Here is a 27,185-nt window from a genome sequence, read left to right on the forward strand (position 1 = left end):
CTCTGGAGATTAGGGAAGACAAAAACTTCGCTGAATGCCGCGGCTTTTGCTGGAGCGCACGGGCAGCCCCGCGGCGGGAGAGGAGGGAGCGGCGGGCGGGCGGGCGGCGGCGGGGAGGACGGTTCCAATGCAGGCAGGTCTGCCTGCGTGCCTGTGGGGATGTGGGGAACGGTTGCAGGCAGGGGAAGGCGTGACCTGCATGGAAAATGCCAGACAACTCCAGACGCGCACACACATAGGCGCACACACGCTCACAAATCTCCGGACAGAGATAAGGCGGACAGCGGAGCGTTTGGAAGGAGGCAAAGCCGTCCCCCGCAAACCACCCAGCAATCCTCTGCGCCAAACCCACCGGCAAACCTTCCCGGCAGCAAAATGAGGTGAGTACCTCCGCGATGGGCTGACCCCAGGGTCCCGCATGCCGTGGTCTCGGGGCACGGCCAGGCAGGGGGGGCCATCCCGCTGAGGAAGGTTTCCTTGTGATGACCGTGGCTTCGGTTTCCCCATCCGCCAGCGAACGAGGCATTGCTCATGCCTCGGCTTCGTGCTGCAGCCCAGCTTGCGTGCCGGCATCCCGGCAGAGCCGAAGGGAGCCTCGGGTGATGGGCACGCAGCCCGGGCGTACCGTTCTGCCATGGTCCATGGGCAAAAGGTGCGAGCGAGGCTGGACGTGCTGCACGGGCTTCAGGTTTCTGTGCACGCCACGGTCGTTTATCACTTTTACGTGAGGTTAAGACTTTCCTGGCATGGGAAAGAAGTTTGATGTTGTTTTGCCTCCCCTGTTTAAAGGGAAAGCAGAGAGTTGCACCAGCAAGCGGCCCGTTCAAGCAGAGGAGGTGATGCCCATTTACACCAGCTGAGCATCCAGCCCCGTGCATGTACTCTGACCAGAGGAGAAACAGATTTTCCCTTCACACATTTTTGTGGTTTCAGACAAGCTGTCAGAAAAAGGCATGTTAAACCTCACACTGCTTGAAAGAAAAATCGATCCAAATTTCTCAGATCCCATTAACTTTGCTTTGTAATGAAGAGCTGGGAAAAGTGATGGCACTACACAAATGACCCTCAGAAATCTACTGCCCTGGTTTTGAAAGAACACAGACAGGTTAAAAAATAATCCACTCATAGAGCTTCAATTTCCTCATGAGCATACCTAAATCAAGCCCTGATTTTGAAAACGGGTGTACGTGTACATGTGAGTAGTTCCAGCGCCTGTAATACACACTTACAAGCCTTTGCCAGGCCCTAGTACCTATTTTAGAAAGTGGAAATTTTCGTCTCTAATGGCTCTCATTTCCTGCATGTTTCTTTTGCTTTGTGCACTCCACTGGGTGTAAAGAGCCTGAGGTCTGCTCCTCTTTCTGGGTCCCATGCAATGGCACAGGCTTTTATGTTTACACCTCCAGCACAAGCGGTGTTCTCCCCTTGCACGGAGAAATACTTGGTTTATGCTCATTTTCATGCTCAAATGGAGCTCGAGGCTGGTGCGAGGTCAGCCGGACGGCCACTGATTTACCTGTCCTCTCCGCCCTCCTCTGGGACAAACAAGTTGCTACCAAGTTGGGACAAACTCTTTAGGCTGAGATTTTTTTAAAAGCTGAATTTGATGACAAAAGATCTCTAAGGATCTCAATATCTGTATGCTTCTCCATGTGGGGTGAGTGGTACCCTAAGAATTGAAGAGAAAAAGAAAAAAGGAGAAGAAAGGAAAATAAAAAGGGGAGAGGGGAGAGGGGAGAGGGGAGAGGGGAGAGGGGAGGGGAGGGGTGGGGAGGGGGAAGAGAAGAGAAGAGAAGAGAAGAGAAGAGAAGAGAAGAGAAGAGAAGAGAAGAGAAGAGAAGAGAAGAGAAGAGAAGAGAAGAGAAGAGAAGAGAAGAGAAGAGAATAGCGGAGAGTAACATGCTGGGTTACACTGCTGGGGCCCCGGTCCATCCTTGCCCAGCTGCAAAGACATGTACTGTTTATTGAGAGTCAACAATCCCAATTTGGCAGGATGAGGCTAAGCAGTAATAATAATAATGATACTTAGCAGTTATTGCCATGATGGTTTCATTAAACCGATTTAGAAAGCGTCATTATTTTATTAAGCATCCTTATGTTTATTCTTCCATTAAATGAAGATTTGCCCATCAGAGCCCCATTAGTTAAGGACATGTTGCCAGCGGCTGCTGCTCCCAGAAGCGTGAGAAACACCAAGCTCCTGACGGCCCCTGGAGCTGGCTGGGGGCTGTGGAGGTGCCTTGGCATCGCGTGTGGCACCTGCGTCACCCACCTTTCAAAGGGGCTTTCCCCTCCTGGGAGCCACTTGCAGCTCCCACCCTCACCTCCAGCTCCCCGTGGCTTGGCAGGGGATTTGCTGATGGTGACATGGTGCTGCACCTCCTCTCCCAGCCGTTTCGAGTGTGTGACCTTACACGACCCACTTGGGAAAAGAGACTGAGCCCTCAACAGGTTTTGGCATTGCCAGAGTTTCATTTCGTCTCCTCACATGTGTTTTCCAGGTATCCCCTGACCTGGTCCTTTTGTGCCTTGCTGCTCTGCGTGGCAGATGCCATCGAGCTGACAGACATGTTTGGGGAGATCCAGTCTCCCAACTTCCCCGATTCCTATCCCAGCGACTCAGAAGTGACGTGGAACATCTCTGTGCCCGATGGATTTAAAATCAAGCTGTACTTCATGCATTTTGACTTGGAGTCATCCTACCTCTGTGAATACGACTATGTGAAGGTGAGCTGTGATATCACGGGGCAGATAGTGGGGTAGACAGCAGACCTGTTTGGCCATCTGAGAGAGGCTAGTGCTAGAGAAGCCGGGAACAAGCTGGTTTTCCCCATTTATTGGGCAACAGGAGTTGTCAGTCCAGTGGACAATGGGGAGAGCACAGGTAAGCTGACAACATCCATTCGACTAACAGTGAGTGGGACACCAGATTCATAGCTTACCCACAGAGGACCAGATTTCTGAAGGTATCTGGACACCTAATTCTCATTGGACTCAAGGGGATTTACACACCTATGGGCTGATGAAACCCCTGTGGCTAAACTCCCAGTCTGTGCCACTCTGATGCCAGCCACGTGCGAGGAGGATCCCTGAGTTGGGCACCCTTTGCCAGACCATGGCCGTGGGTGCACCTTGCAGCCAGCCTGGATCTCTGGCTGCGGCTTGCAGGCTCTTGGGACACCCTGTCCAGCCCCCAGGGAAGCAAAAGGGAAAGGTTAGACCTGAGCTTGAGGCTTCAAGTTGGGGTCCGCAAGCAGAGCCTCCCACAAGCCACAGGGCACAGATCCAAAGGTTCCCTTGGGTTCAATGCAAACCCATTTCACAGCTGAGATGATACAAATTTTGGGGCCACTGCTGGCAAATACCTGCAGCATAAACAAGCTATGGAGGTTCCCAGGGAGCTGTCATGGCCAAAACCACAAAAGATTTCAGTCTGCTTCATTGCTGGGCAGTAACCCATCAGAAACTGCGGTGGGCCACACACTGCAGTGCCACAGAGCATCGTTGCCTCTTGCACCACAGGTCTCTTCAACCAGGGCTCTCCTTTGCATCCAGGACAAGCTGGGTTCTCCATATCTTTGAACTTGGTCAGATTTGGTGCATGCTAGCAGACCAGCCATAGCAAGCAGGTGCTTTCCAGGTTTGCCTGGCTGAACATGCCTTACCCCATCGCCCAGCACAAGCCTCACCCTGCCCCTCCGCACGGAGGCAGGTGGAGGTTGCACCCAGGTCTGGAACCACAGAACTCAGCCCTGGTGCTAGTTGCCAGCTAATTGAAATTATTATTTTATTCTTTCCGTAAGAAAACAAAGCAAACATTTATGTGTTTTTTCCCCTAGGATCTGTTGTTTGCTGCTTTAATTTCCCCTTTGTGCTGGCACTCATTCTGCTACTAACAGCTCTCATTGAGGTTTGATTAGTTCTTTCTGCTTCTCCTGGATCTTCTCCAAGCACAAGGGCCAGGGACATATATAGAGATATATTGCTTTAAAAACCCAATAAGCTCAAGGAGCAGATTTCTTGGAAACTTTCCCCATTCCATGCTTTACCCCTCCTCCCGCACTTCACCCCCTGCTCATTTTTCCTTTTTCATAAGGCTCCCTGTTATTTGGCCATGGTGCCAACTTGGCACCATAGCTCTCCCTGCCGCTGGATTTCCATAAGAAGGCGGTATTTTTCACAGGGATTTAGATCTCAGCTGTATAAATTTGCTCAGGGCTGTAACTCAGCTTGCGGAGCCTCCACCACAGAATTACATTTGAAAAGTGATGAAAATGGACGGATTACGGGAGATCCGTACGATGCTCTGCTGGGAAGGGGTGCAATCTTGATGCTGCTAAACCACCAGCTTAGAAAACATTAAGGAGAGCAGCAAATGACTCCATGGCTATTTTCCTCCTTGGGTCTGTGCGTTCAGCCTCTGTCTGCATCAGCGCAAGACTTAAAAACAGCGTCAGCCTGCTCTTTGACAGAGGCCAACAGTGCATGGCTATAGAATATAATTACAGACCCAACACATATAGGTGCTTCTCTATAATACTCTGCCAGTCCCAGTGAAGACGCTCAGAAAGCCACAGGTGGTATCTCTGCATTCGATGGTGCTCAATGGATTCCCCCTCCATGAACTTGTACCATTGCTTTCTGAACTCACGGGTGACTTTAATCTCTGCAGCATCCTGTGGCAGAGAGTTGCACAGGTTAAATATATGATCATACGCGCACATGCGTGTGTGTGTGTGTGTGTGTGAAGAAACACCTTCTTGTTTGTTCTGACCATGGGCTGTCCATCAGGGTCTTCATCATCTTGACTGCCATAAGAAGGAGGTCAAAATGGGGGCTGAACAGCTTCGATGCAAGGTGGGGACCCAGCTCAGGACAGGCAGAAAGCCACCATGCCCTGGCCTTTGCTTTCCTCACCTCCTTGGCTGCCCACGTGCCCAAGCTCTCGAGCAGTGTAGAGTCATCCTGAGTGGCAAGCTCAGGGCGAGCCGAGCTGTAAACCCATGCAGATCTCTGCCTTCGGGGTGGTCTTCAGAAGGGAACAGTTTCCAGAGCTCTGAAACAATGGCTAAGTAAAACAATAGCTATTTATTTATATACACATATATGCGTGCATGTGTGTATATATATAAAAAGAACATGGCTCCTAAAGAAATGCTCACAGGCCAGGAGGTTTGTTTGTGCAAATGGGGATGGCAGAGAGGGGGAGTGGTACTTCAGTAAGGAAGTGAGCCAGGAGGAACGGGAGGAACAGCCACCCCCAAAATGCCCACCCAAAGAAGACCCATGCAGGTCAGAAACACCAGCCGCACGCTGCCTCGGGAAGCCGAGCTCCGGGCCCCGGCGTGTCAGAGACAGCCTCTCCCCGGGTTTTGGATGGCCGCCCTCAGCCGCCTGCCAGGTCCAGGGGAAGTGGAAGGAGCAGCCATCCGCGCTGGGCTTTTGGCTTCTGCCCTCTGCTGTGCTCCTTGGCAGGCTCTGCCTGGCTCATCACTGTCCCCAGGGAGCTGATCTGGGGGCTCCTCATTTGCAGGGGGTCTCACCGTGGTTTGCCCAGCTCCTTTCTGGGGCCACCCAGCACTGAGCACTTTTGCACACAAGTCTCCAGCACTGGCTCAGGGCACCCCAAAAGCCACAGCCGTGACCGGGAAATAAGACTAAGTGACTTGACTAGTGTCACTGAGGAGCGCTGTGGCAGAGGCAGGGAGATGGAAGATGAAATCCCAGTGGAGGGCCAGAGACGGGAGATGAAATCCTGACTTCTGAGGCGCCTTCACAAGTAAATCCCCGAGCTTATTAGGGAAATCTCAGCTTGGGGTCCTGTCCAAGAGGTTTTGCATGTCGCTTGGTCAAGCTCTGGAATGAAATCAGCCCCTGAGGGCTGGGCAGCCAGCTTGGGACCAGTTCCTTGATTGGAGTGAAGATGGGGCCTGTGGTGAGAGCATCGATAACCCCAGTGAGCCCATGGCAAGTACTTGCTGGCTCACGGTCCTCGTGGGGTTACATCTCTTCATCCCAATCCCTAGCACTGAGTCCTGATTCAGGATGGCACATGCTTGAGACCTGGCAGGTTTCAGCACATGCCACAGGGCTTTCCCTTCACTCCTTCAAGCCCAGGGGCCGTCTGTGATGGGTGTCTCCAACTGTGCATGGGGGCAGGAGGGCAGAGGGGTCCATGGTGGGTCCCATCTCCCCTGACACAACCCAAGTCTCCCTTGGATGCACCTCTTCATGTTGTGTTCAGACTTCTGCCCACACATGGCACTTGGGACACTTTTCTGCAGCTGCTATTCACACCCGTGTCCCCAGGGAGGATCTGTGCCATTGGGTGCTCACCCAGGCAGGACTCCTACTAACCCCACATGTGGGTGCCGAGGAGCTGGCCAGGCACCTCAGGCAAAACCAGTGGCTGCAAACAAATTTGCTCAAGGGTGGCCAAGGGCCCAACCGAGTGCAGGAGGCAGTTTTTGCTGGCCCCAGTGAGGGGCTGGTGAGGGGAAAAACAGGGGTATGGGCCAAGCTGGGGAGGCAGGGCTGCAGGCAGAGCATCAGCTAGTGCCACCTCTCTGGGAAACGGTGCTCAGGGAGGGGGATTATGAAAGATTTGTGATGTGACGGAGCTGCATCCCCCCAAGGTTTGGCATGGTGTTTAGGGTGCGTAGCAGATTGGCTTTGCACGTGGTGTCCTGGGCTCCCCGTGTGCCATCCCCTTCCACAGGCAATTCGCATAGGGCAGGGCCGCGTGCTGTGCCGTGCCGAGTGCTCGGTGGCACTGTCCCCAGGGACACCGTCGGTGCTCGACACGGCGCTGGCAGGGGCCATGCAGGGCCAGGGAAGGAGCTCAATGCTGCATTCAGGGCAGTGCATGCCCAGCCTGGGGCTGCGAGAAGGGTGCATGGGACCCATTTACACCTTCCTCTGCTTAAAGGAGGGGGAAAAAGCACAAATCAGGGTTTGGCATGAACTGGGGGGTCAGGAGAAGAGCATCCTCTTTTGGTGCTGTCAGCCGGCCTCAGCCAGGGGGTAACCCATGCCCCAGGGGTGTGGGGTCCCAAGAGGAGCACTTCAAATCCCAGGAGGCAGCTGGGAGGAAGGGAGGGCCAAGGACTTTGCTGCTCGCCTTTCCCATCCCGTTGGCTCTGCGCAGAGGAGCCTGGTGGCACCGGCCACCCCCTGCACTGCTGGGGACCACAGTCATCCCCCATGCAGGGGAAGGAGGAGGATCAGGCATGGGAGCAAGCCAGCAGCTCCATCAGCACCCAGCATGGGCTCTCCTTGCACCCCCAGCCCCCCAAGGGAACAGGCGTGGCCCAGGAATAGGGCATGTGGGTGCAGCAACCTGCAGGAGGTGACGGTCTCCAGACGCCGAGCCAAGTCCACAGCAGGGGAAACCAGCCATCCTCCCCTTTCGCCCACGGCACAGCTGCCGTGTATGTTCCTGTGGAAATTCAGGTGCATGTTTGCACACAAAAGGACCCTTAAGGTATATCGGGGAGAGGACGCATGCGTGTTGGGGAGAGGATCTCCAGGAGACCTAGATGGAGGCTCCTGCTGGGGCTGTCCCTTCCCTGCCTCATTTCCAACAGTCAGCATCAGCATCAGCATCAGTCATTTTGCAAAAAAAACCCATTCATCTGGGTGTTGCCTTCTTGCATGTACTCTAACTGCAAGGCAGCTCGGCAGGGGCTGTTTCATGCCCTTCCCTGTCTCTGAGCGTCTCCTCCCCATGTCATGTTCCCAGTGTCTTCAGCCCAGCGTTGCGATTTCTCTGCCTAATGAGCCATTTATATATATTACAAGTGGTATGTTTGGCCTTCATCAGTCCAATTAGTGCATTCCTGGAGGGCTGGAAAGGGGGGGTGGCGGCTGCATTTCCGTATTGTCGGCTGCCTGCTCCTCTCCGGCAGCAGACATTGAACTGCCGGGCCAAATTCCCCTTGGTGTTCGTGGTGTTTCGTTAACCCACCCGCTGCAGGAGGCATCTCCAGAGCATCGCTGCTCCGGCATCCCCAGCAGCCCATGTCCTGGGGCAGCGTTTCTTTGCTGCCGAGCTGGGGCACCCCAGCTCCTGCCTCCTGCCCTGAAGCGGGAAATTCATATGGGGCAGCGGGAGGCCACACAGCTTGGGTCACCACTTCTCTTAGCCACACGCCAAGCTGAAATGCAGGGGGACAGAGCCACAGCCTGGGAGGGACCCCCATCTGCCTCCATCCAGAGGGGCAGGAATCTTAATGAGGGAATGAGGCAAGCGGAAACAGGGAAGACGGCAGGAGGCAGTCGCAAGGGTAAATTTAAGGCACGAGAGTGTCACTATATTTTATTTTTCAAAGGAGGATTCTTTCAGCGTATTTTTATAGGGAATTTCTCTGCGGCAATTGATATTTCCCTCAGGGACACATCTTCTCTAGTGAAAACGTCGACATCATGACCCGAGAGGGAGAAACTCCAAACAAACAACCAGGATTTAATTACCAGCCTGCTCGCTGGATGTAAATGATCTACGAAAAAGTATACAGTCCTCAGCAGAAGCAGCAAATATTAACCAGGGATGATGACCTCTCTGTTTAGTTTACTGCTGGAGGGCTGTCTCTGCTCCCTGTGGCTCGGGGCATGGGACCCGTCACAGATAAGGGGCCGTGGATACGTTCGGCGAGGAGAGCACAGCTCTCCCGGGCCTCATCCTGCCACTCCGGGGCTGTATCCAGGGATGCTGGGGGCAGTGTTGGGGCTGGCCCCGTGGCAGGAGCATCCTCGGGCCAAGACACAAGGCACCGGGGAGGTTTTCCCGCGCTTTGGTGACACTGTGCTGTGGGTCCTGCACCGGCTGGGGCTGGAGGAGAGGGATGGGAGCTCACACCGTGGCTCGTGTCCCTGCAGAGGTGACAGCCACTGGCCCCGCATGGAGGAGCCAGCTGGAAAACGCTCCTTCCCACAGCTTTCCTTAAGAAAAAGCATTTTCTGCAGAAAAGGCTGCGTGCCGCGTGCTCACGCTGCCACAGCCGAGACATCGTGTCGGGGCCGAAATGCCGTTTTCATTTGCTTTTGGTGATGGTGCTCCCGTTTTTCAGTCTGAAACACTATTTCATTTCATGGATTTAAAAGAGATTCTAAAGCACCACAATGTATTTCAAAGGGATTGAAACCAGATGGATCCCAAATTGCTTGTTTTCCTTTTTTTTTTTTCAGAACACTGTTTCACAAAAAAAAATAAAATTCAATTGGGTTTTTGTCCCAATGCGGGGCGCGTGTTTTTTCTCTAAATTCTCAAAATTTATCGTCGGAAAGTCTCTCTCTTTTCTGGCCAGCTCCAGCTTGTATGAGAGGATGGAAAATATCTGGAGGCAATGTCAAGGCATGCTGAGTTACCATTTCCACGTTGGCTTTCCCTGGTGTGAGCGAGTTTCCGCCTGCTTGTTCAGCCCTGGGAAATTTCCCTTTCAGCCCCAGACCCTCCCCGGCCAGCGCATCCTGAGGGTCTCCAGGAGATAGAGATGGAGCCAGAGGAGGGTCTGGCCTCACCAAGGCCACGCAAGCCAGGGACGGCATTGCAACACCTCTGGGACCCCGTGGGTCCCCAAGCAGGCGGCTGTTTTTCCCATGGATGGGCTGGGGGGCTGCACGCTTCGTCATGGCCTCAATAGCATTGGCTTGGCATGAGCTGCGGGAGCTGGCGTGGTGGTGTTCATCACATTCCTCAGCCGAGGGGTTATTCATATTCAAATCTCCTGGGGTAAAGCAGACAGGGTGCTGGGAATGAGCTGGGAGAGGTTGTGGTGGAGACAGGGGCTGGGGGTGGGATTTGCAGGAGGAGATGGGGCCAATGCTGAAATGGTCCTGGGGAAAATGGTGAGGAAAAAGGAAGGGAGGGGGTTTCCAGGGAAAACCGGAGGGTTTTCTGCAGGTATTACAGTGCTTGAAGGCACAGGCATGGCTGTGCTTTAAAGGGATGCACATAGAGGCTAGTGAGCATGCTGACATGACATGGGCATGTTGGCTCATTGATCCCCTCCTGTAGCCCTCTGGGCATGTAGCTCTGAGTCCAGACAGTGCCTGGTACTGCAGGTCTGGAACCAGGCAGGGACCCTGGGTGGCAGGGACAGGACCAAGCTTGTCCAAGCCAGCTCAGGGGACAGAAACACCATCCAAATTACAGCTGCTGCTTTGAGCTGATGCAAAACCAATGCTCAGGGCCTCCTCTGGGGTCCCAGCACGCTCCCAGCAGCACAGCCCCTCACACAGATGCTGCTGCCTGGATCAGCATTTGGGCCGAGGGAGGCGGTGAGGGTGAGCATCTCAGGTACCGACAGCTCTGAGTGGAACGACACAGCCCGGGGCTGATTTTCACTCCCCTTCCTCCGCGCCTCCTGCCCACGTCCTCACCCCACCTCCCAAACAGGCTCCTTCCCTGCATCCTCCCCTCACACCCTCCAGCTCCTCCCTGCATCCCAGATCCTACCTGCTCTCTCAGCATCTGCTTCAGAGGGTGACCACAGGCAGGAGTGGGCAGACCTGAGTCCCTGTGTTCATTTTGCAGAAACCATTTAATTGCTTAACTGCAGTAACGGCATCTCAGAGAGCCGCAGCAGTGGAAGTCAGACCTGCCATGCTCTGAGCATCCCCAGGGTCACGCTTGGCTGCAGAAGGTGAGGTGAATGCAGCGGGAATGGCTGGAAATTGATTTTTAGGGCCAAGGCAGCACAGGGCTGAGCAGGACGGGGCACCCAAGGGTGCAGAGCTGCATCTTTAGGCTGTGGCCATCAAAGGCTGCCAGACAGGCAGCCTGCCCCATGGAGACACTGCAGAGCCCTGGCAAGGGACAGGCTGGGACCTGAGCTCTCAGGTGCAGAGCATGACTGCAAGCGCAGCCTGGCCTCCCCCAGGAAAACACCACGGGCTCTCCGGGCTCGCAGACACCCACAGCCCCACGCAGAGAAAATTCAGAGGTGACCAGCACTGAGGAGCACCCCAGGGACATGTCAAACTCCTGCGCTATCCAAGCGCTCAGCAGAGCCCAGGGGGCAAGTCCCAAGCCCTGCCAAGTGCTCACCCATTCTTTCTGCTAACAGGTTGAAGCTGAGGACCAGGAGCTGGCAACCTTCTGTGGCAGGGAGACGACCGACACAGAGCAGGCTCCTGGCCAGCAGGTGATCCTGTCCCCGGGGCCCTACATGGGGCTCACGTTCAGGTCCGATTTCTCCAACGAGGAACGCTTCACCGGCTTTGACGCCCATTACACCGCCGTGGGTAAGCCTGCAGGACCGGCTTGCTAGGGTAGCATAACAAATTTGCTAGGAACACCTTCCAGGCCAGCCTGGGGGACCCTAGCAAGAGAAGTCCTTGTGTGCAGCCCTTGGGCCATATGGGACTCACTGGGTGCTTGTGTGACCCACCACATGGGACAGCTAATTTCTCAGTGTTGTGGCAAATGTCCCCATGAGGAGTGATGTGTGGAGGGCTGCAGGGTGACCTCGCTTCCTTGTTATCTCCATCCTAGATGTGGACGAGTGCCTGGAGAAAAGTGACGAGGAGCTGGCATGTGACCACTACTGCCACAACTACATCGGCGGGTACTACTGCTCCTGCAGGTTTGGCTACATCCTCCACTCCGACAACAGGACCTGCAAAGGTACCACCCAGGCACAGCTCGGACATGGGGATGGTCACACAGAGGGGTCCCTGAGCAGGCAACAGACCTACCAGATGCAGGCAAAACTGCCCTCTTTTGCTGCCAGGAGGGACAAGGTGTCTCTTCCCCTACAAACCAATAGCCTGGGACTGGAGAGTGCCCAAGGCCTGCAGTCCTCTTGTGTGGGAAGGAGATGTGGTTCCTCCCATGGGCTGTGCTCCTCAGCTAAGCTCTACAGACCTCCTCAAATCAGAGAAATTAAAAGGTTTAGTCTCTGCTCTGAATCTGCATCACGTAGATTAGCTGGGATTAGCTCTCAGCCCAGTACCTCTATGCCATAGGCATATTTGGAGGTTGGCTGTGTGAGGTTCTCCTTGCATGGACCCATATTCGGGGTCCATGGACCCACCCACCAGACCCCGCTCCACTGGGAGGGTTCCTGAGTGTGGTCAGCCTGGGATGCGGCTGGCGGGGCGCTGAGCGAGCCGTGGCTGTGTTTCAGTGGAGTGCAGCGACAACCTCTACACCCAGAGGAGCGGGGTGGTCGCCAGCGCTGACTTCCCCAGCCCCTACCCCAAGAGCTCGGACTGCCTGTACCGCATCGAGCTGGAGGAGGGTTTCTTTATCACCCTGAGCTTCGAGGACAGCTTCGACGTGGAAGACCACCCTGAGGTGACCTGTCCTTATGACTACATCAAGGTGAGCTGCGCTCTGCACACTCCTCCTGTCCTGCTCTCCTGTCGTTTCCCCGGTGCCCTGGTGATGGGACCAAAATTGCCCCGGTCTAAACAGGGGTGATGAAGTCAGCAGGAGCCCTGTGCTCAATCGACCCCGTGTCTCTTACCACATCTGATTTTGACCCTCAGCCAATAGTGGCCCTCTTTCAGTTCACATCCACCCAACACATGGTGCTTAAGCCCCGCTGACTCCACTGCAGCCCCATCCATTAGCCTCAGGGTGAAGCAATCCTCAGGGATCAAAGATCCCCCTCAAACCACCCACTCTTCTTTGCCTGGCAGATCAAAGCTGGCCATAGGGAGTTTGGCCCTTTCTGCGGGGAGAAGTCCCCAGGACGCATTGAAACCCAAACCAACAGCGTGCAGATCCTCTTCCACAGTGACAACTCGGGAGAGAACAGGGGCTGGAAGCTGTCGTACACAGCAATTGGTAACTCCTGCTGCTTTCCTCCATTTGCTGGGCTTGGGCAATGGGAAGGGCTTTATAAACCATGCAGGTGGAGACCATGAGTTTGGTGGTCCGTGATCCTGTCTCCAGAAAGAGTCTGTTCCAGAAATCACAAGAAGAGAGGAATAAAATAACACAGAGCCCTCCCTTCAAAGGATGTTTTTTTTCCAGATGGGCCCTGAAACAAGACCACATTGCAAAGCAGAGCAGTTTTGGGCAGCATAATTGCACAAGCTACTGTTATTAGCTTCCAGCTTTGTAACGCCCAAAGCCAGGTTATTACAGACCGGAGGAAAGACCTGGAGCCTCCACTCCTTATAGGAGAAAAGCCTGGCTGAGCCATGCCAGTGTAGGCTAACAGCAAGAGCAGGGCAGGGATGCTCAGAGTCTGCTACATGGACTGGGTGGCAGAGCTGGGACTCTACATTTCCTCCATTTATTCAGCTGAGTTTTGTTTTGCTTCGTTTGCTTTTTATTCAAAGGAAACCCGTGCCCACTGGTGCAACCACCGATCAATGGGAAAATCGAGCCTTCCCAAGCCAAGTACACCTTCAAAGACCAGGTTGTCATCAGCTGCAACACCGGATACAAAGTACTGAAGGTATGGGGTGATGGTGTGGAGCTGGACACCTGGGTAGGAAAGGGTGGATCCTTCCTCCCAAAGCCATTGCATCTCTGGGAGAGTGAACACAACCCACACACCATCCTTACCCCCTTCCCAGGGGCAAGGAAAAAGCCTCCTATGAGAGCCACCAACATTCCTTTCCAAAGACACAGAGGAAGAGAGGAGATGGCACTTTCCTGAGCCACCCTCTCAGCATCCCTCCGGAGCCAGCCAGCTCACAGGATGCCAGGCTTAGCACCTCTGCCAGAGAAAAAGCCAGCAGAAGCCCCAGGCGAGCTGCCAGGGCTCTGACTGCTCCCCACCTCGGCAGGTGCTGGCTCAGCTTCCCGGGCAGCCCTGCAAAGGCCAGCCTCCACAGACCAGGAGGTCCTCCGGGACTTTGGGACAGCTTTGGCGAGTCAAAGGGGCTGGGATTTTGGCAGGCCCTCTCCAGGAAACAGCCGAGAACCACGGGGAGCACGAGTGACTCACGGGGTGGCTGTCTTCCCTCCAAACCAGTAGCCCGCTTTGACTTCCGACATGGAGCTGGGTATTTCTCTGATCTCCTCCCAGCCTCATCCTTCACACAGAGCTGCTTCCTTACCCATCCCAGCACCTAGAACAGGAATAAATGACTCCAGTTCTTTTGCATTCAGCCTGCCACTGAGTTGCTGGCAACAAGAAAACTCTTCAAGTTTTTCATTATGATTTTATTGCAATTTTTAGCTAGAAAAGTCCTCTTCCAGAGGGATCTGGATATATCTTCACTAAATCACCAAGAAATTGTCTTTTTATAGAGAGATTAATTTCCTTGCCTTGTACATTGATTGTGGTTTTTTTGCTGGCATCTTCTGCACAGGATAACCTGGAAAGCGACTCCTTCCAGATCGAGTGTCTAAAGGATGGGACATGGAGTAACAAGATCCCTATCTGCAAAAGTAAGGACACCCTTCCCCACCCTGCCAATGTCCTTTTCCTGCTGAAATCATTTCATGCTAAAGGGAGCTGCCCTGCCAGAGCAGAGTTCCTTACTCAGAGACACAAGCCCAGCCAGAGAGGCTACGTAACTCTGCAAAGCTCTTTTGGCTCTTTCTTGGATAACATAACGGGGCTCGCTCCAAATGCCACAAGCAGAAGGTTAGTGCTTTTATTTAGATTACTCATATAACTTGATTTGTGAGCCCCTTTGCTGTCTCCCTGTCAAAGAAAGAGCAAGCAAGGCTTTTGAGAGCTGGCTCTGTTGGATAAATCAGGGACAATTTGGTATAATGTAGTCCTGGTCCAAATTTCCTTCCCAATGGAGGCTACTAAGACCCAGGGCATTAGAGAGGTCCCAGGTACTAGCCTAAACTGGGCGCTGCTCAGTAAAGTGAAAGGGGAGAGAAAAGTTGCCCAAATATTTACAAACCTTAAAACAGGAGAAAAGGAGAGAAGAAAGGAGATGCCATTTGAAAGGACAGGTGATGATTTGCATCATCTCTTCTTTCATCTAAGCCAGCTCCTCTCTCAGCTCAGGCTTAGGAGAAGTACCTGATAACACCTTTTCCCTTTCCCCCAAACACCTTCAGCCCTCAGGGAGGCTCTCACTGCTGCTCAGTCTGCTGTAAGGCTGGCCCAGAGAGGAGAAAAGCAGCAAACACACTCAGAGAAGGTCCCAAGACCTTCCAGGAGAGGCGGGACGAGATGCTCCCAAGGGATGTTGGGATACAGGCTCTCCTCTTCTGGGCAGATCCTTTTTTTTTTTTAATGATATTGTGGATCTTACCTTAGAAGAGTATTTCTGGAGTTTTAATTCATGTTTTCTCACTCAAAATGGAAATTGGGAGGCTCTCAGACCTGCTAAATAGATTCGTATCTGAAAGGGCTCCTTAGAAAGTGTGGGGTCAGTGATGCCTCTGCCCTACCAGGGAACTCCCCACTCCTACAACTCTCACTACCACAGTCTCCCATTGATTTTATCCAGCTTGAACAGTGATCAGATAAAAATTAGCATTGTCTAGAAAAAAAGAACAAAAATCTAGGTAAATATTTTTAACCCCAAAAAGTATTATTTTTTGGAGAAAATTGAAATGATTACCTGCATTATTCCAGCCAGGTTGGAACTGATCCCTTTTTGTGTGATATGACTCACTACACTAAATTTCTAAGACTTTTTTTGGAAAGCCAAGAAGCCCCTAAATGGGCAATTCAGGCCTCCAAACTGCAATGTCTCCCACCTCCCCGGGATGTCTGGGAGAGGCAGGGCACAAGCAAAAACGGTTTTAGAAAGCAATGCAGAAAATAGAAAACTTCTCAGCCAAGGTGGATAAAATCCAGCTCCGTGGCCTGGCAAGGCTAAACACAAACCCGTGACGGCTTCTCCCAGCCACTGTCCCCAGGTTGCCCCGGCCGAGCAGAGCGAGTGGGTCCCCGGCACGGCCATGGCTCCGCCAGCATCCGTGGCACCCTGGCACGGCTCGCTGGGCGCTCATTAACAATTTCTGATGTTTTGGGGGCTGGGTTTCCTGCATGCCTCTCTCTGCTCATCTACTAATTGAGCTTTCTCTCTCTGCTCTCCTCCTTCCCCTCTGCTTTCGGTGCAGCCGCAGATAGAGCCGACAACCAGACAGAGGGAAGAGCCGGCTCGGAGCAAGTGGCCGCGTGAGGCTGGCACTGGCCGCGCCGCCCCGACGGGCAGCCTGTCTCGATGCCCCTCTCTGATCTGTCCGGTACTCAGGGCAGGTCCCCTTTGCCCCTGGCCCGGCTGCCAAATCCATCTCCGTGGCTTGTCTAACCGGCATGGCACTCTTAACCCCCCCGCGCCTGGTGCTTTCTTAACTTCATCTCGAGAAGGGGGAAGGAAATTTGGAGTCGAGCCCCCCTTTCCCGCTGCCGTGCCGCCCCATGGGAAGGGTGCCTGCCTGGCCCCAGCTCTGCTGCCTGGGGACTGCGCGCTGCCGCCAGCTCCCGGCATGTCCTCTGCATCCCTCCCTCTCCGCTCGGATGCCTCGGCTTGGCTTGGCTCCCCCTCCAAGGCGGCGGTTGCACAAGGAGCGCGGCATGGCTGCCTGTTTGTTTGTTTGTTTGTTTGTTTGTTTGGATTCAGCCTCCCGCTGCCCTTCCTCCCTGGCCCAGCGTCGCAAATAAGAAACACTCCTTCCTCTCCTCTCTCTGAGAGTCCTGGTGCCTTTCAGACACTCCACGCAAGGAGGCCTGGAGGATGGGTTGGCATCACCAGCCCTTTCCTGCAGGCAGCGAGCCCTGGCACCGGCACAGGGGGATGGATGCTCCTCCGCCTCCCCTTTGCTCCCCACTGCTGGCCCGGCAAAGGCGAGGGCAGGCTGGCCTCAGGCTGATTGCAGCTGAAGGAGGTCAGAGCCCGGTGTCTGGCCCCATTCATGTCCCCAAGAGCTGAGGGCATGCACCCTGGACTCCCCGAAGCGTCGGAGGCTCCACTGGGATGCTGAGATGTGGACCAGAGGCTGGGAGCGGAGGAGGAGGTGTGTGTTGGGGAGCTCAGTCCACCTCTGGTCCTACAGAGATGCTAAATGGCCGCTTTCCCAAGGTAAAAGTCTGGAAAGGCTTACAGCACAAACTCCCTCCCCTCACCCTTTCAGCAGGACCCGGGACACTGGTGGGGCAACACCTCTGTGCAAGAGCCCATTCTCCAGGCATCAGGCCTGCCCCAGGCCTGGGGGACACACAGGGAGGGGACGGGCTGTGCAGGCCAGTGGATGCTGCCCTGCAGCCATAAACAACCCCAGAGCAGATGTGCAAGCCAGGCTGGTCCCCCAACATCCATTCCCTCCTTCCTGCAAGCCCCAGCATCCACCAGCGCCTTATAAAGGTCCCATGGTTGCTGGCACCGTGGCACGGGAGCGCCGTGCACCCAAGCACCATGGGAAGAGAGCAGGAAAGCTCAGGCCAGCCGGGGACCCCCGGGGCTGGTGAGAGTGGTCTGTGTCCCCTCTTCTGCCCCTCTGCAAGGCACAGGTACCCAGAGCCTCCACCCAACCTGGCTGCCCCCACACACCCATCCCATCACCTGCTGTCCCTACAGGGGGAGTGGAGGGGACCCTGATGAACAGTGAGCTGCAGCATTTTGCCATAAACCAGGCTTTTTTCACCCAAGCAGGTGGTTAACCCTGAGCATCAGTACATGTCCCTGGGGCCAGCTACTGCTTCTAGTGAATTCTCTCTTTGTTAGCCCGGATCACTGCGTGAGGAGTTAGGGCTCCTGTCTTTGCCCCCTTCCCATCCTGGAGCACGTGAAGACCCACAGAGCTCACGTCATCCCCGATCCACAGGACCTGGTTTCTGCAGTCACCCATCCCCTACTCAACCCCTCATCTTAAATGCGGCAGAACCCAGCTCCGCAGCACTGCATTTCCCGGCAGGATCAGACCCCGGTTCCTGCCCTCCCCTGGGGCAGGTCCCCCAGGACAGGGCAGGGGGAGGCTGCACAGCATCAGCCAAGCGTGCTGTGAACTGCCCACGCAGCGGGGAGCTGCAGCTCCCACGGGGTGACTCCTGGCTTTGGCAGATGAACCACCTTGCAGCCTGGGGTCCTGCCTGGGGTGGGTGGCACAAGCCCAAACCAGGGGACAAGCTGGGGAGAAGAGGCTGGGCAGGGCACTGTGAGGGATGTGGGGGAGAAAGGGGACCATGGACAGACAATGGGAAAGGGCAACGGCACCCTGGAAATCCTTCTCCCTCCACCAGACCCTGAGCCCACACCAGGGATGGGTGAAGCAGAGCCAAACCTGCCCATGTCCTGGGGATGGAGCCGGTGGGATCTCACCCACATCTGCTGGCCTTCCCCCTGCCTGCAGAGAAACCGAGCCATGCTCTCAATGTTCCACATCTCCTGCTGTCGCAGGACAGCGAGGAACTAGGGTTGCTCAGCCTGATCTGTAAATGCTTATCAGCACTGTTTGGTGAGCAAGACCCAGAGCAGGAGGGATGGGACCATGCTCTCAGCAAAGCCTTGTGCATAGAGGAACAGCCCTGATGCATGGTGTAGATTAGTGAATCACTGCCTGTTTTTCCCTGCCCACTCCTAAGGGATGCAAAGACATACTCTGGGACCATCTCTCAACGGATCTCACCTGCCAGAGCAGGTTTCTTCCCCTCTCAAAGGTATAGCAGAGAGGTCTCGCACCAAATGAAGTGCACAGGAGGGGCTCCCAGGACTGGGGTCTCCACCAGCGTGAGTGGCGTTGGCCGTACAGCCTGTGGGTGAGCTGTGCTGCTGGTGTTCAGCGGTGCTACCCGCATGCCCTGTCTTTGCAGGGCGGCCGTGGTGGGGTTTCACGGGGCCAGGCTGCCATGCCTGGGGACAGCCTCCTGCTGCCATCTGGGGCCATGTCAGGCTGTGCCCCCTGCAGTGCCCTAGAGAAAGGGGATACAGGACTAACACGGACCCTCGCTCTGCCCCATAGGACCACTGTCACATGCCAAAGCCCAGCATTACCTGCCCACTGGCTGGCTGGACACCCCAAGAAACAGCACAGGGCTCAACCCCCCTTCTGTGTTGGCTTTCAGTTGCTGACTGCAAAGCGCCGCTGGAGCTGGAGCATGGCTTTGTCACCTTCTCCTCCAGGAACAACCTGACCACCTACCGAGCAGCCATCCAGTACCACTGCCAGCACCCCTACTACCACATGGCTCCCAACAGCACCGGTGAGCAGTGGGGCAGGGCCGCGTCCCCACGGCACGGTGCGGGTGGGTGTGTGGCCATTCGTGTGTGTGTTTGCAAGCGGGGGGAGCTTGGGATGGCCGCTCTGGGATGCTCTGCAAGCAGCAGGCTGTGGATGTAGCCTACACACATCATGCTCTGCATCTGCACCGCCTGGATTATCAGACTGGCTGCATCCTGCTCCGCAACAAGGTAGGATGGAGTTAGCACTGCCTGGTGCTTTGCCTGCGTGTTTCACAGCCTTGGCAGAGCAGTGTGGTGGTTGTTCTGCACTCTGCCTTCTTACTCTGCCGTCTGCTCCTTGCAGCATATGAAATTTTCTGTCTCTCTGTGAAAGGAGCTGCTGCTGGAGAGACCATCAGGTCTAGCAGCCTCACAAAGGGCTCCACAAGGCTCCCCATCCCAACACCCAAAAGTCCAGCATAGCTAAAGCTGAACAGATAGCAGTGGGATCATGGCAGACTGAGTTTCCCCCTTATCCTCCTGGTCCACAACCACAGAGACACCACAAGGTGCTTTGCCAAGCACCACAGGTCTCTGCACCCTTCAGACCCAGCTCTGGGCAGCAGAAGGGGTGTGTACCCACCCCAGCCCTTCTTCCTCCTCCCTCAGCAAGCAAAGCCAAAGGATTTCCTCACATTCCTGTCTCCCTGCTCATATCCCCCTGCACACCCGCTGGCCCCATGCATCTGGTCCCAGCATCCTGCATGCATTAGCGGAACGGGCACTGGCAGCATTAATGGGGTGGCAGCTGCCAGCCAAGGCTGAGGGCACAGCACAGTCCTCCAGACAACTCGAGGCAATGAATCCAAGGATGGTGGCAAGTCCCCTGCATGGGGGCAGGGCTGCCAGGGACCCCCAGGGAATGGAGCACAGAGAGCGTAAAAGGGAGGTCATCTCCTTCTCTGGAAAAGGGTTCAAAGGGTCCTGACAGCTGGGCAACGTCTCCTCACTGCAAAAGACACCCCTTCATGCCAGGGTCACAGCCCAGCTAATGCTTTGCTCTCTTACAGCCACCTACACGTGCGATGCATCGGGGGTATGGAGGAGTGAGGAGCTGGGGACCAAGCTGCCGTCCTGCCGACCAGGTACTAGTGCTGGGGCGGCAAAGGGTGCGGAGCAGGGACGTGCGGGGGGGTGATGCCTCCATGCCTGACCTGACTTGCTGCTTCCCTAGGCAGGGACCCTGCTCCCTGGTGACAATGCCATGTGCCTTGGCTATACGTATCCAACTGCTGCCATGTATGGCCGGGAGGGTGATGGGGACAGAGGCCTCCTGCTATCCCAGCTGGCCCAGACGGTCAGGGTGCAGTGGTGGCACTGGGCAGCAGTGATGAGGGCATGTCTCCCTGGCAGTATAGGGCAGCAAGGGGGTCACAGCCATCCTGGCTCTCAGGGCTCCCCGAGCTCCCCACTCCAGCAGACACGGAAACCAGCAGCCCCAGGGCAGAGCCCACTGGCCATGTTCAGCCCGCAACATCACCGGAGATGGCTCCAGCCAAGGGCAGAGCATTACCTGCCCAGCGCCGCTGGCTGTCAGCTCCCATTAGCAGTGTGTCCACATGCAGGACCAATTAGCACCTCTCCAAGCCTTGCAGAAAAACCCAGCTGCTTTGCAGGGAAGGAAAAGTCCCAAGCCTTTGAGCAGTGGCAGAAATGTTTGCAGCCAGCAAGTTTCCAGGCCGGGCGCCCACTCAGGATTAAACAAAAGTCCCTGGGACATTGGCTGGCCATAGCCAAGCGTGGGGCCAGGTCTGGTTGCCAGGCGGGGTGGCTGGAGGCAGCCCCAGGTGCAGGTTGTGATCAGATGTGCAGGGACGGCTCTCCAGGGAGATGCAGGGATCCGGCTGCCGTGCAGCAGCTGCAGCTGCAACCACCCTGGGGTTCGGGAGCTGGCTCAGCCCCATGGAGGGTATCTGCTCTCCGGCCATGCTGAGCCACTGCAAGGCCAGAGGAGGGACCCCCTGTGATTCCCTGCATCCCACGGAGCTCCAAGACCAGGGCTGTGGTTGCTCTTGTTGCGGCGGCTGCTCCCTGTATCTCTCCTTGATGTTTCAGCCTGAACTAATTTGAGCTGGGAGCATACGGGGACATCTTTTGGGGCCATAGCTGCTTTCATGGGCCATTTCCAGGCCTCCCGATTAGTGGCAGAAGTCAGAGAGACTTCAGGAAAATGGAAAATCCCAGAGAGAGGGTGACGCTCTCCTGAGATCGGGATCTGCAGGCAGCAGCTGGCCAGCTGCTCTTCAGATCTTCCCCCATGTCTCACGCTACCTCCCCATCAATAGAAGCTCCTCTTCCAGGCCACTCTGCGCCTGCCTCTGCCATTAGTGGGAGCATTTGCAGCCTGGTCAGCATTTCTGATATGTAATTTAATAGAATAAATATTTGGCTGGATGCGCTTCCTCTAAAACCATCTCCCTGGGACAGCCGTCAGCTTTGGTGCAGCAGACCAGCTGGGCTGGGCTGGGACACAGGAATTATTTGCCTGAGCACGTTTTCTATTCTTTGCAGCACTGGGAAAGGCAGGGGAGCGGAGCACACGCAGACACACTCATGAGGCTCCCTCCCTGCCAGAGTCGCAGTTTTCCTAGCTGCAGACCCCAGCCACAACAAATCTGCGTTAGCAACTCCTGGTGCTCCTGCCCTGGTTGCAAGGCTGACTCTCAGCTCCGATCCCGTTGCCCAGGGGGTCAGACCCTCTTTCTGCGAGGGTTTGCATCCTCCCCTCGCAGCACAGGGGGCATCGGGGCAGAGTCCTGGCACTTTCCATGGAGGATGTGGGTTCCCCTTGCAGTCTCGGAGGGATGAGACCAGCACCTGAGCTGCTGCGATTCGGGACTCTTCCAGCTGTAGAAGGGCAAGCCCAAATCGGCTCCCACAACCTCCTAGCGACATCAGCACCCCCAAGCAACCTGGGAGTCCCCCTCCACAGTGCTGCCACAGGCATGAACCAGGCCCACCACCACCAACCATGTCCCGAGGCTTAACTTCCCCAGGGGCAGGATTGTCCCTGCCCACCCTGTCCAGTCCTCTCAGAGCCACCTTCAGCATGCTGAGTCCCTCCTCTTCCTCACACCGTGTCACAGTGCCTGGATGAAGCTCCTGGATGCAAACCAGGCAGCACATCAGGGCTATTCAGACATTAATTCTGGGTCTGTTGAGGAGCTGAGCAGAGGGATGCTGGTTTGGCTGCCAGAATTGTGGTGAGGACTTGAGATGCAGGAGTAAAGCCCATCGTGCTAGGCAACATCCCACGGCCGAGCCTTCTCCAGCCACAGCTCCTCTGGGAGGGCAAATGCCATGGCCATGAGACCACAGACCTCGTGATGGGTCTCAGAGCGAAGGGTGAGGCTGGGCTGATGTCAGGCTCCAGTCCTCCCACCGGCGTTCCCCTGGGTTTCTTGGCACACTGAGCAGGAGCCGGACAAGCGGCTGGACAGTCTGGGAAGGGCTAAGCAAGCTCACGGGGCACGGTGAGGCTGCAGGATTACTCATTTGGCCTTTCTGCTTCTCAAGTGGTGTGGATCCAGCCAAATCACTCCAGAAACTGAACTGCAAAGTGAGGAATTGCAAAGTATAGTCTGGCCCTCAAGCTGTCTCCTTGTCCCACCTACTAGCTCAACTGTACAACAACCCTTTAAGTCACAGCCCTGTTTTACTGCAATCCAGGCTTGGCAGAAATCATAGCATCTGCCAGGTCTTCGAGACAGCAGAAGGATCCCTCCACTTGCCCTTCCCTAAGGAATCTGGTAGCACCATGGTCCCCATCTGGAGCACAGATCACATAGATATAAACCAAGACAAAGGGCTGATACTACTTAGAGTGCTTGAAGTCCCACCCTGGCTAACGTGTTTTGCTGAATCCATGCCTGACTTCAGTGTCAGGAGATCTGGTACAGCTTTGGGGTAGCTGACCCTGGATGAAAGCCTCCACAGCCCCATAGTGTGCTATACACAATTCTGACCGTCCATATTCATGCCCAGTGGGCAACAGCTCACTCTTTACACCAGATGAGCCTGTTATTTTCAGGGTAAATCCTCCAGCCTCTCTGGAGTAGAGGTCCAGCACATGGGACCTTGGCTCAAGCCCACCCTTTTCATCAAGGGCTCTCCACTTCCCTTTGTGACAGGGCCACATGTGCTGCAGCCCTGCCTTGACAGGTACCAAGAGCTTGACCCTTCCCAAGCTCAGTGGAGAATCTTTGGGCCTGAGACCCACCTGGGCTAGTAGCCAGAAGTGTGCCTAGAAAGTCCATGGTCTCATGGCCAAGAGCATTCACATCCTCCTTTCACAGCCTATAGCAAGGGTGAGGAAGGAGAGGACAGCAGGGAGGCTACTGTTTTGGAGCAAACTTTTGGGACTAACTGGGCCTTGACTGCCCATGACCAAACCCGGGATGGACTCCCACAGAGCTGGGACAGCAGGAGCAGGGAGCTCCCAGCCCTGAAGATGCCTCCTTCCCTGGTCCAGCATGGGGTCCAGTGACTCAGCTTGGTTTCAGTCCTGTCTCATTGCCAGCAGAAGAATGGCCTGTTCTGGGCAAGCTGCCATAACCGTGGGAGCCACACAGCCACACTCCAGGGTGCATGTGTGCTGGGGAGATGCAAGGGGAGTTTGGACCCTCTCCCCCACCGTGAAGGTATTGCAGGCCCCAAAGGTGCAATGATGGATGGTGCTGAGCAACATGCATTCATCATTGCAAGTAGATTATGCCAAAGGCCTAGCGGTACCTCCTGGGGCAGCTGCCTGAGATCTTCCCTTGGGTCTCCCAGGGTGCCATGTGGGAGCAGATGCCAGGACTGGGGTTTCCATGGGCACCTGGGGAAAGGGGGCCCAAATCCTGGAAACCAACAGGTTCTCCTGACCCATAGACAAGACACTTCTCTAATCTATGCCTCATTGTCCACAGCCACAGAAAGCATGGGACATCCAGAGGGCTTGGTATGGCTGTTTTTAACTCTTGGAGAGCTGGACCCAATTGTCCTGGCGCTGTGAGCAAAGAAACATGCTCTGTGCTCCAAAAGTATTGCTCAGACAGCAGAGAGAGGGTAAGAGCCCAAAGTCATGTAGCAGGCTGGTGGCAGAGGCAGCACTAGCACTGAGGTCTCCTGGTTTCATGTTTAACCCTCAGGCTTAGAAAAACATAGGGTGGCTCCTACTTCACAGAAGAAACTGGACTACCCATGCAGGCTTCAGACTGGCCTCTTTGTCCACGACTAGCTTTCACAAGGGCTGAACAAGTTCACCCCACCATCCTCATGGAAGAGCAATAGACTGCCCCTTTTCCAGGAGGGCAAACCGTTGCCACCAGAAATGGTTCCACCAGGCAAGGAAGACACAAAAGGAGCTGGGGCTGCCTTTAGGAAGCAAAACCCTTCAGAAGGACAGATGTGTTCCTTTCCCAGACATATCTCCAAAGACCTGCTAGCGTAGGGGATGGGGTGTAATGCCCAGCCTGCTCCAAGCTCTGAAGCACTCTCTGCCAGGAGAAGGTAAAGATGTCAGGGAGGGTGGGCTTTATCCACTGAGAAAAGGAGAAGAGTTGCCCTCTATGGAAAAAAAAGACACAAGTGAGTGTTTGGTTTGAAGATAACCAGCCATGTGGCATAATCTACAGGGATGTCCCTTTTCATTTGTTCCCTAGATAAGTGCTGGGCATAACTGTCCTGTCCTTTTTGTCCCCAGTGTGCGGCCGGCCGGCTCGTCCTCTGCCTGGGATCATCAAGCGCATCATTGGCGGGCGAAATGCAGAGCCCGGCTTCTTCCCCTGGCAGGCCCTGATTGTGGTGGAGGACATGTCCCGGGTGCCCAATGACAAATGGTTTGGCAGCGGGGCCCTGCTCTCAGACTCCTGGGTGCTGACAGCCGCCCACGTGCTCCGCTCCCAGCGGCGAGACAAGACTGTCATCCCCGTCTCCAAGGAGCACGTCACTGTCTACCTTGCCCTTCACGATGTGAGGAACAAGATGGAGGCCATCAACCGGACGGTGGAGAGGATCATCCTCCACGAGGAGTTTGACATCCAGAACTACAACCATGACATCGCTCTGGTCAAGCTGAAGGAAAAGGTGACCATTGGGAGCTACGTCATGCCTGTCTGCCTGCCCCAGTTTGAGCACGAGCTGGAGGGGCCTCACCCCAACACGCTGGGGCTGGTGGCTGGCTGGGGTATCTCCAACCCCAACATCACGGTGGACGAGATCATCAGCTCGGGCATGAGGACGCTGTCCGACATCCTGCAGTACGTCAAACTGCCGGTGGTGCTGCACGCGGAGTGCAAGACCAGCTACGAGTCGCGGTCAGGGAACTACAGCGTGACCGAGAACATGTTCTGCGCTGGCTACTATGAAGGTGGGAAGGACACTTGCTTGGGAGACAGCGGGGGAGCCTTCGTCATCCAGGACCCGGGAACCCGGAGGTGGGTGGCCCAAGGGCTGGTCTCGTGGGGTGGCCCGGAAGAGTGCGGCAGCAAGCAGGTGTACGGCGTATACACCAAAGTCTCTAACTATGTGGACTGGGTGGAGAAGAAAACAGGCTCCTCAGAGAGGTGGACATTTCTGGACCCAGAGCTGGAGAGATGAGTGACTAAGCAGCCTGCAGCCGCAGCTCCCTTTCTTGTTGTTGTTGTTCTTTAATGTGCTCCAGACTCTGGTCTTTCGCAAGCAGTAGCCACGATGCTCAGCGCCCGCCAGGCCTTTGCCAGCTCTCCACATCATTTGTTTCGCTTGGTCCCGCATCCCTTCGCTTGCGCTCTTAGGAAATGTTTGCTAGGGAGCTGGGGGAAGGGAGTGAAGGGCAAGATCTCAGCTGGCATCCTCAGCTTGTGCTGCCTGTCTCCAAACCTCACCCACACTCCCAGGGAGCCTCCCTCCAAGCCAGGACAAAAGCACAGCGATGGAGGCAGCATTTCCCTGCCACCAAAGCTTTGAGCCATGCACAGAGAATTGTCCCCACCCCCGGGGCTCTCCAGCCAGATCTTCCCATCAGACGATGCAACTGCAGGAGCTACAGAGGCTACGGACAGTGCAGGAAACTCAGCTGGGCAGGCCTGGACCTCACAGGTCCCCCACGCTGTGGAACACCTTTTCTGTGCAAGGAGTAGTGAGAGAGCCCTGGGGGTCTGTTATTATTTTTATTTGCAAACAAATGTCCCAGGTGATGTCCACCTGGCCCCGGGGATGTGAGGGTGCATCCACATTAGCCCTAAACTTCAGCCATGACTGGAAAGCTAATGGCTGCCAAGACAGCACCAACCCAAATGGGCTACCCTTACCCCACCATGTGGGATGGGTGCCCCACAGAGGACACAAGGACAGGGAGTGGGGTTTGGACTCAGTGTCACCCTCACCTCCAGCCACCAAAACTTCTCCGACCCTCCATCACCTCAAGCCCTCTTCAGTCCTCCCCCCAGACTAGCTCTTGGAATAGTTCCCAGCCACAGCAGACCTCCCAAGGAAAGTTTTCCAACACACGAGACAGCATCACATCTGCTGTATCTAAGCAATACTTATTTTCAGAAGAATAATTTCAGATGAAATGCCCTTCTGTGGGGTTTCGCCTCTTCTTTAGGGGCCTGTATAGTCCTGCATGACAGTACATTCATTCTTGCAAGAACCTAGTCCCTTTTAACTGCTTTTAAGGCCATTGATTTGGCTGATTTACAGGTTACTGATGGTGTTCAGTGCTTGTTCATGGCTCTTCTGGCCTACTGCAGGTGTCCAAGTCATTCTAGACTGACCCCAACTCACCTAACACACCAGAAGTATTCATATCTCCCCATATCTCCATGGCCCATGCAGACAAGTAAGCCCCACCAAGGAACAAGGTCAGGTGAGCTAACCTTCCTTCAGAGGGGACATCATTTCCTTCACTTGCCAGCAAAGCCCTCCTATAGCTGTAAGCAACATGCAAAAATTGCCTGCTGTCCTCTCTGCATGCCTGTAGCCTCCTTTGGGCCAGTCGTCCTCCTCCTCCTCCTTTGGTTTTGCCATGCAAGGAAGGAGTCAACAGTGAATGAGCCACTCTGTCATTTTGCTATCATCCAAAAAGCCATTTGTAGAGCATGTAGAGGAGCAGAAGGCCTAAGGAA

The 27,185-nt window shown here is 55.2% G+C and overlaps 1 protein-coding gene across 1 annotated transcript; it reads left to right on the forward strand.

Moving 5' to 3' along the window:
• Positions 1-159: 159 nt before the first annotated feature.
• MASP1 (MBL associated serine protease 1) lies at positions 160-25,865 on the forward strand. The gene is made up of 11 exons (XM_050902461.1): positions 160-380; positions 2,502-2,727; positions 11,067-11,244; positions 11,495-11,626; positions 12,129-12,325; positions 12,646-12,793; positions 13,294-13,412; positions 14,275-14,353; positions 18,939-19,076; positions 20,106-20,180; positions 24,782-25,865. The coding sequence occupies exons 1-11, from the start codon at positions 160-162 to the stop codon at positions 25,675-25,677; spliced, it is 2,409 nt and encodes an 802-aa protein (XP_050758418.1). The 3' UTR covers positions 25,678-25,865.
• Positions 25,866-27,185: the final 1,320 nt, after the last annotated feature.

The sequence above is a fragment of the Gymnogyps californianus genome, chromosome 10 (genome assembly GCF_018139145.2).
Source record: "Gymnogyps californianus isolate 813 chromosome 10, ASM1813914v2, whole genome shotgun sequence".
Lineage (NCBI taxonomy): Eukaryota > Metazoa > Chordata > Aves > Accipitriformes > Cathartidae > Gymnogyps > Gymnogyps californianus.